The sequence below is a fragment of the Parasteatoda tepidariorum genome, chromosome 1, assembly GCF_982258835.1.
Source record: "Parasteatoda tepidariorum strain Cologne lab strain chromosome 1, Ptep-v5.0, whole genome shotgun sequence".
Lineage (NCBI taxonomy): Eukaryota > Metazoa > Arthropoda > Arachnida > Araneae > Theridiidae > Parasteatoda > Parasteatoda tepidariorum.
Window position 1 is genome coordinate 88,573,440 of NC_141755.1, and position 15,389 is coordinate 88,588,828.

A 15,389-nucleotide genomic window follows, 5' to 3' on the forward strand; every position below is an offset into this window, starting at 1 on the left:
CTGTCCATAACTTGTGAAACAATTTTAGAAATTGTAGCTTGTTCGTTGGCTGCAACATTTTCATAGAACTCAAGAGGGGTAATTGCGTTGTAAGGAAGTTAAATAGGCTTTTGTTAGAAAAGAGCTCCCCACGCCTCAGATAAAAGTGACCTTATAAGTGATAAAGAATTTTAAAACTTGACCATATATTCGATAATCTGCAACAAAGAATTCGTATTCAGTGAACCGGGAATTTGGAAAAGTGACCTTATATGGAGGTCTGACTGTACCTATGAAGTTAAAGTTAAATACCTATTAGAACTAACAAAATACAGCATGGAACCGATTATCCGGAACGGTCGGGACCATCGCTATTCTGGATAACTGATTTTTCCGGTTTTCTGAATCGCTACAAAAAGCCGTTTTTTTTTATTGTTAATCCCAACTAAAAAAAAAAAAAAAATTCGAAATAATCTTAAAAATAAGAAAAAACGATGAAGTAATACACTAATGATTATTTCCAAAATGATGGTAAGGTAAACATCTTTAAGAAAAGAAAGAAAAATCGTAAAATCTTATGAGTAAAAAAAATTTTTTTTTTTTAAATGGCGAGAAAATTTATAGAATTTCGTTCCGGTTTTTTGGTTTTCCGGTTTTCTGATTTCCGGATAACGGGTTCTGTACTGTATTATATTTCTGACCAGTTTTACTTAAATTTGAATAATATAGTGTTAAAAATAGTATTTTTTTTTTTCATGTCAAAAACTAAACTAGTAAAACAAGGTATTTCGTTAAATAGATATTTCAAAATGTATTGTTCTCAAAGTTAAAAAAATATTTTCATTAAAATAACTAATTTTTTAAGTTTTTTAGAAATAATAATACTAGACATGTAGAAAATTAAAAACAAAACATTTTAGGCTTTTTCTTTTTAATTTTCCTATAATCGCTTACTTCTATTTCAGCAATCGTTCATTTACTGTACCTTCAACTAGTGGATTTGTTACTAACAACAGAAACCAGTCACAGTTAAGAGGTAAAAAAGTTTCCTGCTTGTTTTAAAATTTGATGTAAAATATATTTTCTTTTGTAAACACTGGTTTTTCTGGTAGGAAATTTTAAGTATGAAATTTGTTACAGTCTCTGTTAAAAAAAATCTCATAATTTGTTTTTTTTTTTAAAAATTAATACAGTGGAACCCCGATTTTACGTTGTCCGTTTCGTACGTTATCCCGCTTCTTACGTCATTTTCTGCTGATCCGTGAAAATTGCCTATACCGATAATGTTAAAAAATCCCGGATTTTGCGTTAACCCCTTTTATGAAAATCCCGCTTTATGCGTTTTTCTACAAACAGATCAGAATAATTTTTTTATTGTACAATTCTTACAAAAAAAAATCTCTAGTTTTTTGAACAAGAGAAACTTGTTTTTTAGCTGTATGGAGCAGTTCTTGCATTCTTTCTGTTGTCAATAGGGGGCTTTTTTAATTTGTCATTTGCTGAAATGCTTAAACTCCACAGCTTCAGTGCATCAAATGGCTGGATCGATCGATTAAAAAAAAAAGGAATAATTTATGCTTGAAATCTATCTGTGGCGAATCCGATAGTGTGCATATGACAACTGTGCAACAGTGGAATGAAGAATCTCTGCCAAATTTATTAAAGGGCTATAATCCAAGTGACATATTTAATGAGGACGAGACGGGATTGTTTTTCAACCTATTGCCTAACAAGACATAGGCAATTAAAGGTGAAAATTGCCATGGAAGAAAGCTTTCAAAAATGGGCTTGACTGTTTTGCTCTGTGCAAATGCGGATGGAAGCCGAAAGTTAACGCCTCTTGTGATCGGTAGAGCACAGAAACCACGGTGTTTCAAAAATATCAAGAGTTTTCCTACCGATTACGCTTCAAACAAAAAAGCATGGATGACGCAAGCATTATTTGAAAATTTTCTTCGAAAACTGGATAAGAAAATTAGTTTTCAAGAGCGCAACAGAATTTTATTCCTAGACCCTAGACCAATGCAGTGCTCATTTAAACCTTAAATTGAAAAACGGTGTGAATAGAGTTTTTTCCAGCTAACTGTACAAGCAAACTTCAACCACTGGATTTAGGAACTATCCGATCATTTAAAGAGAGTTACCGGAAGCAACTGATTGGAAAATCTCTAACTTTTCTTGATTCTAGTGACTTTCAGGATGCTTCTGAGGCAAAAATTATTGATCTTGAGGCTCTTAATTTGATATCTTCAGCTTGGGATAGTGTCGACCAAAAGTGCATTATCAATGGATTCAATAAAGCAGGATTTTCAATATCGGAGGAGGAGGGCGCTGTAATTTTGGAGGAAGAAGAAGAAGGTAGCGTGTCTGAAGTTAAGGAACTTACGGAAGTCCATGATGCATACATCGACTGTGACACAGATCTCATTACTTCAGAAATCCCTTCCATAAGTGATTTAATGCCTGATTCCGACGATAGTACCAACAGCTGATTAAGCGATACAAAGCCTAAAAACTCTAACACAATTTTTACTTGCAAATGTAAATCAAGAAGCAAATTTGCAAAAAAATGTGTGCATTGAACGAGCTGTATATGAAATTGTAGCTAAAAACAAAGAGCAAGTAAAGATTACTCATTTTTTCCATTAATTTAACTGGTAGGTGTCAAATTTTAAAAACACGCATAGATTTTTCTTAACCCCGATTTTACGTTATTACGCTTCGAGCGTTTTTTATCGCTAGTCTGACCGAAAACGTCAAATCGGGGTTTCACTGTATAACAAAGACTTTAATAATGTTATTTTTCTTCTCGCTAGTTAATATTTAATATGATTATAATGCAGATGACAAATACACAAAAAATAAAATTAACATAAAGGGGTTCATACTTTGGACCACTCTCCTGACAAAAAATTATGGAGACCATATTTCCCAGATTTCGGCTACCTCTATATGTTAAGGTCCAAAAATAAATATGATATTCAGAGAAAGTACATTTTCGTATCTGATTTGGTAACTTAAAATATTGTCCACTCTAATAAATTGGCATATTTGTGGTCAACCCTCAAACAATTTAGGTCAAGTTCTAGAACGTGAAGCTCTAATCATAGGATGAAAAGTTAATCAGGGTGATCTGTTATTGTTTATTTGTTTGCTTATTTTTTTGCCACTCTACAATTCTATTTCAAGGAATGATGACTTAAAAATTTGATTTTTCTCAGTTTCTATGTGTAATTGTAAACAATTATAACAAAATACTTTAATTTTTTAAACTTCTCATTCCTATATTTCTCTAATATCTACTAACATTTACTTCTATAAATATTAGATTTTTTTTATAGGAATTATGTTTCATTTTAACATTTAAACAAGAAGTCGTGAGTGAAAAATAATGCAAAATCTGATGCAATTCTGTCACAAAATACATTTTTAATTGAAGAGTAGAATGAATAAGGTTTTACAGATTTAATTAATTTTTATGTATTATCTGGAAGATTATGAAAAATTTAGATCCATCGTAGCATACTTTATTTATTATTTAACACTGTATTTAATTCCTTGATATGAAACTCCCTTAAAATTGAAAAGAATAACATTTTTACTATGTGCAATAATGTGCCATTTTTTTAATATTCTTATACATTTAGTGTGATCTTGTTTTTCAAGTACAACTGTAGGTTTTTAAAAGTTAGGTGATAATCTAATAAAGTTGTTTAGAGCACATTCTTTTGAAACATTCCGAAAATTGGTACGCTACATTTAAAATTAATCAGTAATGTAAAAAGGATGTTTCGTATGAAATGAAATTGATTGATAAAAATTATGGGAATAATAAACATAAGTATTTTATCACATTTTACCTAAACATGCACGTTTAAAATATATCGGAATAAAAATTTTAAATTCCAAACAAGTTGAAAGTTGTGAAATGCTTTAAAACAAAAATAACTTAAAACAATACCAAAATCTTTCAGTAGTTACAGAAAATAACCAGGTCTTTAAAAATGAATACACATTATTACTATATAATAATTGTAATTAAAACAAATTATACCGTGCAATGAATTACACTAAATAACCAATAACCACATTTATAAACTATATTAATACTCGTCGATTACAACATCAAATTAGTTATGTGATGATCAAAATAATTTTAAAAAGTTCATTAAATGGTTTATAGGATAGCACTTAAACCAAAAAGTGATCAGTATAGAAATCTTTCATTGAATTATTTATAAAATATCTCTCAAATTATAAATTTTTATTAAATTAAAAATCGTGTTTTCTTTTAAAGAAATTTAAAACAAAATTCAGAAGTTTTGAAAAATTATTGAGGGGGCACATGTCCCCCTCCACTGACACTATGCGTGTGGTCTCTACTAAAGAAAGATTATTTTATGATTGAAATATAGCTGTACTAAAGATTAATATAAAATGAATGAATTAAATTTCAATGATTACTGTGTTTACTTTTTCTTTGTGCATAATTATAAAATTTTTCTACATCTATGTAATTGTCACCCATGTATTTTATTCTTAGCATTTTGTATGGCCGAGGATGAAGCAGAAATGTTGAGCCAGAGCAGTATATCTGAAATGCAAAGTGATACTCCTAATCAGAGACTCAAGGAAATTAATAGGCGCAACACTCTGTGCCTGCCTCACCTGAAGAGTCAATATCCTCTTGAATTGAATACAACACCTTCGCAGCACAAATATTTTCGACCACCGGCCACGCCATCATGTTCAAAAGAAAGTAGTCATTTGGCCAAAAAGGTAAAGTATGGCAATCTAAAGTATAAATATATCTAAATACCTCTTGCTTCAGAATTTGGTACACACCTTAAAAGTGCTTAATTTTGCATCAGTAAAATTAGGGTACTCTTAAAAATCCTTATTTTTTATCTTAATTTTTTTTTAATACTCTATTACAAGAAGCGTATTTCGAATTTGAGTGATAATTTTTCGTTGTGTTCCATTATCTTGAAAAAATAAACCAATTACCCGAGTTTTCCACAATTATCCAGAGCCGACCTCAGTGCATTAAGTTGTGAACAGTGAGGTAATAATAATGCTATAATTTTTCATAGATTATGATCAAAACTTCCCATCTTCTATCTTGATATTTATAAAAAATACCAGATAAACTGTTATCTGCACCCCATATAAAAATTCTAAAGAAAAATATGTTATCTAATTGAAGTGAATACGCATTGGAAAAGTATAAACATTAGTGCTTGCTTATGTTAGCAGATCAAGATGTTCAAAATATCCAGCATGCATGTGTTTGTCCTGGAATGAATGAGTTTATTTTTTAAATGCCAGATGCTCATGAAGCTTTGTTATATTTAATTTTACTTAACCTTTTATAGAGCTACTTTTTTCTAGCAATTTTTTGTTAAAATATTTTAAGAAAACGCATTGGAGAAGTATAAACAATAGTGTTTGCTTATGTTAGCAGATTAAGATGTTCAAAATATCCAGCATGCATGTGTTTGTCCTGGAATGAATGAGTTTATTTTTTAAATGCCAGATGCTCATGAAGCTTTGTTATATTTAATTTTACTTAACCTTTTATAGAGCTACTTTTTTCTAGCAATTTTTTGTTAAAATATTTTAAGAAAACGCATTGGAGAAGTATAAACATTAGTGTTTGCTTATGTTAGCAGATCAAGATGTTCAAAATATCCAGCATGCATGTGTTTGTCCTGGAATGAATGAGTTTATTTTTTAAATGCCAGATGCTTATGAAGCTTTGTTATATTTAATTTTACTTAACCTTTTATAGAGCTACTTTTTTCTAGCAATTTTTTGTTAAAATATTTTAAGAAAACGCATTGGAGAAGTATAAACATTAGTGCTTGCTTATGTTAGCAGATCAAAATGTTCAAAATATCCAGCATGCATGTGTTTGTCCTGGAATAAATGAGTTTATTTTTTTAATGCCAGATGCTTATGAAGCTTTGTTATATTTAATTTTACTTAACCTTTTATAGAGCTACTTTTTTCTAGCAATTTTTTGTTAAAATATTTTAAGAAAACGCATTGGAGAAGTATAAACATTAGTGCTTGCTTATGTTAGCAGATCAAAATGTTCAAAATATCCAGCATGCATGTGTTTGTCCTGGAATAAATGAGTTTATTTTTTTAATGCCAGATGCTTATGAAGCTTTGTTATATTTAATTTTACTTAACCTTTTATAGAGCTACTTTTTTCTAGCAATTTTTTGTTAAAATATTTTAAGAAAACGCATTGGAGAAGTATTAAAATATTTTAAGATCGATTTTAGCTTATTAATTGATTTTTAAGATCACATTTTTTTTATGAGATTGAATTTAGCTTATTACCTAAAATTAATTTTTTTAGATAACTTTTTGTTTTGGTTAGGATTTTGCGAAATTTTACCAGTTGTAAAGAATCGGCTATAAATTTGAATTTATGTGCTTATAAATAATCAAATTTATAAATTCCATGTTTATAACTACTAATAAACTTGATAAAGAGAAATTATAGAAGTAACAAATATGCAAGAGTAAAGTGCTTATTTTTGATTTTAAAAGACCTTAAAAGTGCTTTTTTCATTGGATGTTTTTAAAAAGTAAGTGCTTAATATTCCCTTTTTTAAAATATTTTTTTCTTCATGTTTTTCGCCACATATTATGCAAAAGCATGCTTTTTGCATTGTTCTATTCAATATTTTCACAATTCAATCACAATCTATTTCGGTGTCCCAGCGGTCCATAGCGCATGAAAGCTCTAATCATGTTACGTTTAATGAAATACTTGGGAGTCCACATGTTTGTCGACAGAACTGGGTTCGGTGAAATACTTGCATTCTCATGTGCAACTCTGCAAGATATTCTTAATTTCAGGCTTCATTTTCCACCGTCTGATATCGAACCAAAAAACCTCTTCATCTTTTTATAATGGCAAGAAAAGAAATCTTTATCAGAAACTAGGTATTTTATAATGATCATGTAAAGCGTTTGAGAATAATTCAGCATTTTTTTAATATATATAGTGCTTAAAAATATTTTTTTAATGCTTAAAAGGTGCTTATTTTTTGGTGAAAGATTTGGCTATGTACCCTAAAATGGCAAAACCTAACTTTGTATAAAATGTCGGTATTAATCAATCCTAAATTAGCAACCATTTCTATCTTGCAGCGCAAAATTTCCAATGCTTCATCAGTTCGCTCTTCATTTGCATCTCTCATGTCAAAGCCGTCAACTTCAGGATTAAAGTTTCATCATTCTTCTACACCAAAAGTGAAGAATTTCATCACTAAAATGCACAAGACCAATACGAGTGCTGCCAGGTTGCATTTCCGCCGCACATCTAAAGATTCCACACAGAAGTGAAAATTTATATTCCTGTTATCATTGTCGTTGTATACATATTGATGTGTAAAAATTTATGCCATTGTTGTTCTTTTTTTTTGTCATTGTTCCTAAAAGCTATTGTGATTGACACTTCAGGCCCTCTACTGTCTATCATCTTTTATTTTGCAGTTCGAATTTGATTTTGTTATCTTAAAATTATTTTAAATTTGGAATATTTGAATGAATCTTTTTGTCCATTGAGAAAAACTGTGCAAGCACATCTGTTGAAAGTTACGTATTTAGGTAAACAAAGCTAAAGTTACTTGCTATGTAACATTTCTTAAAGATAGGACACTTGATTCAAAATGAAGGCAGCTGCGGAGGGCCTAGAGTAAGATTTATTGTACTTGTGTTCTTTTTTTTTTAAAATCATTCTCTTGATATTAATAAAGATTAAAAAGTATATGTAAAATTTTTTGTGTGGTTCGTTTTAATTTTCCGGTTCTTGAGTGCTGGATTGGTAAACAAGACTGGTATCAAAACACTTATTCTGCTATAGCATATTCTTTGCAGATGAATTTTCTTATAGTTTGATTAGGGTGGGGAAATTATAATTTTGTTGAAGACAATTAACGGGTCTTAAAAAAATTAATATGAGTATCAACAATCACAGCTGCCAATATGGATAGGAAAAAATCCAGTTAATTTTACGAAATAATATAAATTTCACGATAGCTGTTAATATTTTTTCTCATCTAGGGAATTTTATTGTTATCAAAAATTTTATTACTCTAATAGAAATATAAATTATCTGCAATAATTTCTAACTTTCAACTTTAAATAGTAATGAACAAGTAAATCTTTATTGATAAAAGATTATGTAATTTAAAAAGGAAGTTCTGAATAAAAATAAACTGAAATTTTTAAACCGATTACTATTAGAGAGGCTCGCTTCATTATGTACTAAAAATACTTATTTAAATATTCATGCAAGCAATTAATTGTGTAGTAATTCTATTCCAATAGGAATTTTTTTGTTTTGAAAACTTCAATATTATAGGGAATTTTCTAAAATATACAAAAACCGGGAGAATTATTAGTCCAGGAGAAAATGGCAAAATTCAGTAGAGTTGGCAGCTCTGAATATTATTTGAAGTGTCTATAGGATGTCTTTCAATTATACTTCCTTTGTATAACCAAATATTTAGTGGGTGAAGTCTAAAAACAACATAATTTAGAAAAAAAATCTATAGGAATTGGCCACTTTATTAATAAACATTTAATGACACATGTTCCAAAAAAATATTCCTTTTGTTGTCTTCCAAGTCTAGTTAAGTATGCAGTAAAGGCTCAATATAACGAGTACAACAAACTAGCTATTACTACAAATTTTCTCACTATCAAGATGAACTAAAATTACTCTAGATATGTAATTTAAATCTTATGATAGTTCACAATAGTAAAAATTTAGCTCTATTAAGACTTTTACTGTACTTAAATTGCGACTATTCTTTATAGATACTAATCATTCAACCTGCATTATTCTTAATTTAAATATAACTGCATACAAAGTGAAGTCTGAAGTTCAAAACCAAATATTTTTGTTATAAATTTCTTGATCACAATAGTTCTTTGGAAACGATAAATGGACTTAGCAATAGAATCTGGTCTAGCAGACAGAACTAGGGCATATAAGAATAAAATCGGGTACTAAGATAGTTTGAATTTTTTTAAAATTCTGTGCCAACCTTGCGCAACTTCAAAAGTAACTAGCATCATCAAAATCGCAAAATTTGCAGTTCTGATAAGACTTATTAACCTACAAGATCAACTTTTAACTATCTTGAGTCATTTACTGTCAAGCCAATTTTTTCTATTGTTATCTGTACAAAATTGAATTAGAATCAAACTCCATAGCCCCATTTTTATCTCTTACAGTATTTCCCCCTATCAGTTTATCTTAACTTGTGGGAGGGAAATCAGTTTCCCAATATTTTTTGAAACTAGCAAACCAACTTTAGTGAAAATCAGTTTGAAAATTTTAACTATCATGAGTTGACCTCTAGCAACAGCTATAGTGAATGATACTGATTACATTTATTTTGATGGCTTGAAGTCCTAAAAACTTTTTTTGCTTGATCTAATAGCATAAAAGGTAAATAATAATTGAATTATTAATTGTATTGATATATGTTTCATGCAGGAAGTGTCCTTCAGTACTGATTTATTATTAACTTTTTTTTTTAATTTGTACAAAGAGTAGGTTTTCAGCTAGTGTTTAAATATGTTCTTTATATGGCTAAATATTGAAACACTTGTCAATATGAGCTAAAAGAAAATGGCGAACAGCAAAATAAAACACATTTTTATTGAAAGTTAATTATTTTTGTCCATAATATTTTTTCAATCTACTTGGGTTTAACATTTGTTTCAATTACTTTTTACAAAGAAAAGTCTGAAAACACTGTTCACAAAATTATAAATTTATCACATTGGTAGATAGGACAAAAATATATCTTTTTAATTTGAATCACTCTCTTTATAAGTTAAAATACATAAATACTTGAAGAGAAATGCAGGTAAAAAAATACAATCACCTAGTTCAATAATTTTTTTTCTTCCCAAGATAAACCTTTGTTATTTAAAAGGGAAATATTAAATGCTTTGTAAGTAAAGAACATTTAGTAAATAGTATAAAAATGAGGTTGTGTGTCAAACAATTATTGCTAGAAAAACTTTCCTTGTTACAAAAGGATTCTAATTTCCTTGAATGCTGGCTATTAACCAAACCATACAAAGATTTCTTTGTAAGTCTGATTGAATGTACAGTTTGATGACAGAAGTTACAATGCTAAGCCAAACCGCATGTACATGTATAAAATCGGATTATTGTATAAAAAGTAACAGATGATACAAAAAATACATGGGTTTTCCTTCTTATTCGTGATGTTAAAAGTAAACAAATAATAAAAAATTAATACTGATACGTTAATTTTAAGGAAAAAATGCTAACTCTAGAAGACTTTAAATGCAAAATAGTAAAGTGAATAACTGGATTCGTCCATTTTGTAATAAGGCAGGCCGATTGGAAAAAATATCTAGCATTTTTCCTGACAACTGGGTTTAATAAGTTCACACATCTTAATAATTACAGGGTGGCCACCCACCTGGAATTATCAGGGAATTTTTTTATACTGGAAATATCAGGGAAATTTGGATAAAAACCTGGAAAGATCAGGGATTTTTAAAGAAAAGCTGGAAATTTTTCTTTGATGATTTTTCAAATTTCACTAATTTAAATTATTTGCTAATTTTCTTAATTTAAATTATTTCATCCATTATACCCACTTTTTTTTTTTAACGGAAATGTATCGCCAAACAGTTGAAATATCATCAACTTAGCGATACTTTCCTTGCATCAAAATTTGCTCCATTATAGTTCTGTTAAACTAGAATGCCATATAAAATTCTTCCACGGTTGCTAAACAAATGTGGAAACTTTTGACCGCTATGGGAATTTAGGTAAGATTCTGGTGGAAAAAAGGGATTAGGATATTAGCTTCTGTTTTTAAATTCTGTCCTTGGGCTAAATCCATTTATGGCTCAAGTTTGTTCCGATGCTTTGGTGGTTATTTTTTCTCTCTCTATTTTGACAAAATGTTTTTGTATTTTTAACTTTATAAAATTCTCCAAAAATTAGTTGGTTATAATTTTATGATAATAGATTTTATATCGCACTCTTTTTCTGAAAGCTTTTCTACTCCTATTCAAAGAAATCTGTGAATTATTTTTTCTGAGCAAACCAACCAATCACACATTGTTTTACAATAACTAACAGCAATGTTTGTCGACAAATTGTTACAATTGTTGCATTAATGCTTATTTTTTTTATTTCATTTTAACCTCTTATAACATATTTTAATTTTAAACAAAAAAGGCTCCTTTGTTGGTCAATATATGATTTTTGATTCAAAATTTTGTGCCAAAACATTAAAAAATAAATAAAAAATCTTGAAAATTGTCAAAATAAATTATTTTTTTCAAGATGATATGTTAAAAAAATAACATTTTGAATAAAATATTTTATAATATAGACACTTTTCTTGTACACATCCTATACTTTATAAGAAAAAAAGAAACAAAAACCTGGAAATTTTAAGATTTTTATCTGGAAAACCTGGAAAAATCAGGGAAATTTGAAATCTGATTTGAGTGGCCACCCTGAATTAATTAAAATATTCATTGCTGAATTAGACTAATTTCAGACAATTTGCAATATTCCCAGAGTAGTGAAGACATATTGTAAATGGTCTTTCAAGTTTATTGCTATTAGTCTAAGCAAATAAAGATTATCTGAACTACCGTCACTTCACTCAATGGCAACAGCTGATTGCCATTCACAACTATGGCAATAGAATTATACTTGTCAAGTGTTCAGGCTTGGGCATCCAGTCTGATTGAGTCATTCGTTTTCAAACATTTCCTATTTTGCTTAAAGGAATATCAGCTGATAGTAATTAGCATAAAAAGAGATAGATAAATACTTCAGAAATTTTTCAACTAGTCTGAAGCATTGCAAGATTTTTCAACATAGACACAGTGATACCCTCCTGGAAAGACCACTTGTATGTAGCTACCTCTTCTATTTATGACGAGTTTTGGAAGGCACAAAATTTTATCCATAGACTTGGTGTTGAAGGAAAAATTCAAATAAAGAAACCCGGAAAAATATTTGTGTGAGGCTATTATTTAGAGAACTCTCTTAGAGATATCTACAACCTCATGTTGCAGTCAGAGTGCACTAAAGAGGATGCTATTATCAATGGTTTAATTTTAGAGTTAAAAGTCAAATTCGAAAAAAAGTTATTTTAGAAAAAACAAAGCATCTCGAATAAACATCTTTCAAGCTAACTAATTTTTATGATATAAAGTGAAATGCAAACTAAAAAAGAAAAAACATAATTGTTTAGTTATTTAAAATAGTTTTATGATTCATAGTTGGTAAATTTGTTTTTACACATAATTATATCAGTAAAGGTTATTCCTATTGATGCTAAATTTTTATTAATCTATCCGGTTTTTAAGACTTTTAACACAAGAGGCATTTTCGTTCCAAGAAAATGAAACTGACTAAAATTAAAATCGTTTGAAGAAAAAAAAAATCACGCACCTTCGATAACATTTTTAAATCAATGGAGCTAACCCTTACGAATGACCAACCTCCATTAATGACCATTTTACTGTGGTTACAGACAGTGGTTGCCCCCGAAAGGTTTCACTATACTACTATCTTGCCGAAAACAATTGACTACACTTTAAAAACAAACATTTAAAAAGTTATCACTCTTATCAGAAAATCTTTAATTAAACGAGATTTTCGATCCATATGGAAATCGATGAATAACTCACATTTTTTTCCATACTTCCTAAAACAATAAAGTGAAAATATTCAAAAAATTAGATTTAACTTTACGTTTATAAATTTTTTAATGAAATTTTACACTATTTTCATTCGAACATTTCCTAGAAGTGGATAAAACTTAACAGTTAAAAGCTCACAATAAGCATTATTTCATCTAACAAAGAGAAAGTGAGGTACAACCTTGGAGAAGACAGTTAGAGAGAGCAATAGAATTGAGCTTAGAATCAATATATAATTTGCACAACCAAAAATTTATAAGACTTGGAAATTTCTTATTAAAAAAAAAAAAAAACTTTTTTTGCTGAAACCAAATATTTACATTAAATAAACAATAATATTATTAGACTTTTTCAAGTAGAACATTTAATTTTCATTTAAGATATTAAAAATAATTTTTGATTGTACATATAATTTCAGTCATTCAAATGAATCATTTCACCTCTTATATAGACGATATATAGAAATTTGAAGCAATAACCTGAGGTACAGCATGCTCTATTTCATTTCGACATGTAGTTGTGTCTTCGCTAAATGTTTAAAGCAATATATTTATAATTAAAATACACCTATTTCAAGTTTAAAATCATATTTTTTGGGATAAAAATACTCTTCTTGCTATATTTTTTATAAAAAATACTGTAAGATTATGTATAAAAATAATTTTAAATGCAACTACTTAAGTAAATAAATTCTAGGTAACTGAATACTTGTCTGATAGATAACTGAAAGCAAATAATTTTTCAATATAGAGATGTTTTTTAGACAACAATAAACCTTTAATGTCTATCAAATTTACAAATGTTAATTTTTATTTAAAAAAAAATGAAATTAAAAAAAAAAATCATAATTTCACAGTCAATCATGAGTGGCCGAATGACAAAAATTTGCATTTGTCTGGCAATAAATAATTAATTCTCAAAAATGCTAGTGCTAATAATGAAGATGTGTAAATTGTGCTATTTTCTTTGACATAAATAAAAAGAAATATAAAAATATACATGTTTTTAATTCCTAGCCTATGAGGAAAATGATTATTAAATTTAGTTTTCTAGGGTTGAAGTCATGTTATTCACAGTACAAACACTTTCAAATTACTAGATTTTTATACTAATTATGAAAAATTGGACACAGCATCTTTTTTTCTCTTTTTCTTAAATAATAATATTAAAATGAAAATTAAAAAAGAAGTTGTGCTAAAAAAGTTATAATTCAAAATACATCATTCTTTGGACATTAAATATTATTAAATAACTTTTGATAACACCTTGTGACTGAGTTACAAATTTGCACCAGAAATTCTTAGTACTTTTCAGTGTTCTTAAAATATACAACCAATTATTAAACAAAATTATATACCTTAATACTTTAGGGATTTAAAATCATAAGCACTGAAGTTATGATAAAAATTAATAAGGACAAAAAAATTATTTAATTAAACTAATTACATTAATAATCTTTCACAAAGAATAATTTATGAAACCCCTTGACATACGAAGGCGTGTCATTTGTTTCTTATGTCAAAACAATAATTGACGTGTTTCAGACGTCTTCAATACAGAGATGCCAACTTCTTCCAGACAGCGAATAAATATTTTAAAGTGGTAGTTTATCAATTGTGATTCTTGGTTTAATAAATTCAATTTAGTAGATTTTTATTCACCACTATTTCTAAATAATTTGTAGGCTTATAGAATTCACCACTTAATAGTAATTATGTCATGCTATACCTGTAGTTATTTAGCGTTTTTTAAAATTATTTTGGCGTATCCGGAGCAGTTGGCATCTTTGTCAACATTCCGTTGCGAGTTGTTGCTTACAGTACAATCAAAGTTTATTTCTATATCAAGGGGTTAAGTATATATATATATACAAAACAAGTTCTTTCCAAGAATATAATATGCAAATTTTTTATGGTATGGTTAGAACATAGTATATTGAATGAACTGCCTTTATTAAAAATTTATTTATAAAAACTGTACACACTTGGTGTTGTTTTTTACTTCAAAAATGCCGCCATTAATTATTTGTGTTTTTAGCATGGTCCTCATTCATCATAATATTTTATATTTTTCTTTTTCAAAATATCAAATATGCTATAAACATATTTGTTCCCCCTATAAAAAATAAATGCTAAAAATTACCTCGTAACAATAAAAAAAAATTACAATTATATCAAATAAAAGGCACTTGAGGGAGTATACTTGTATCAAAGTTAAAGCAAATTTCTAAATTTACATTATTGTCTAATTTCTGAAAAAACTTTAACTAGTGCAATTTTTTTTTGCACTTTATGAAACCCATGTGTGTCAATATCATTAAATTATAAGTACAAAGAAAAATACTTCTGAAATAATTTTCATTAAAACTATTTGACATTAAAATTTTGTAATACCCTTTCAAAAGATACCAATCATACAATTAAAAGTACACTTCAGCTCGGAAACTCGGAGCAATATTAAAAATAATTTAAAATTTACATTATTGCAATTACTAAAGGAGTTAAATCTATGAATGGAAATAAGCCTATATCATGACATAATAGAATGAGAATGCAAGTGGTTTATCTACAGTTTTCTATGTTTAGCCTTATTATTTAACATTGGCTCTTTCAGTTTTATTATTATGCATTTTATTCATACGTTTAAACATCTACAAGCATTAT

The 15,389-nt window shown here is 28.3% G+C and overlaps 1 protein-coding gene across 2 annotated transcripts in view; it reads left to right on the forward strand.

Moving 5' to 3' along the window:
• Positions 1–7,777, forward strand: part of LOC107437344 (uncharacterized) — a 75,354-nt gene extending 67,577 nt beyond the window's left edge. For both annotated transcript variants that reach the window (XM_087168517.1, XM_087168512.1), the window contains 3 exons: positions 945–1,015; positions 4,523–4,758; positions 7,150–7,777. In XM_087168517.1, the coding sequence (XP_087024643.1) occupies positions 945–1,015; positions 4,523–4,758; positions 7,150–7,344 (502 nt within the window). In that variant the 3' untranslated portion in view covers positions 7,345–7,777. The remainder of the gene's footprint in view (positions 1–944; positions 1,016–4,522; positions 4,759–7,149) is intronic.
• The last annotated feature ends 7,612 nt before the right edge of the window (positions 7,778–15,389 follow it).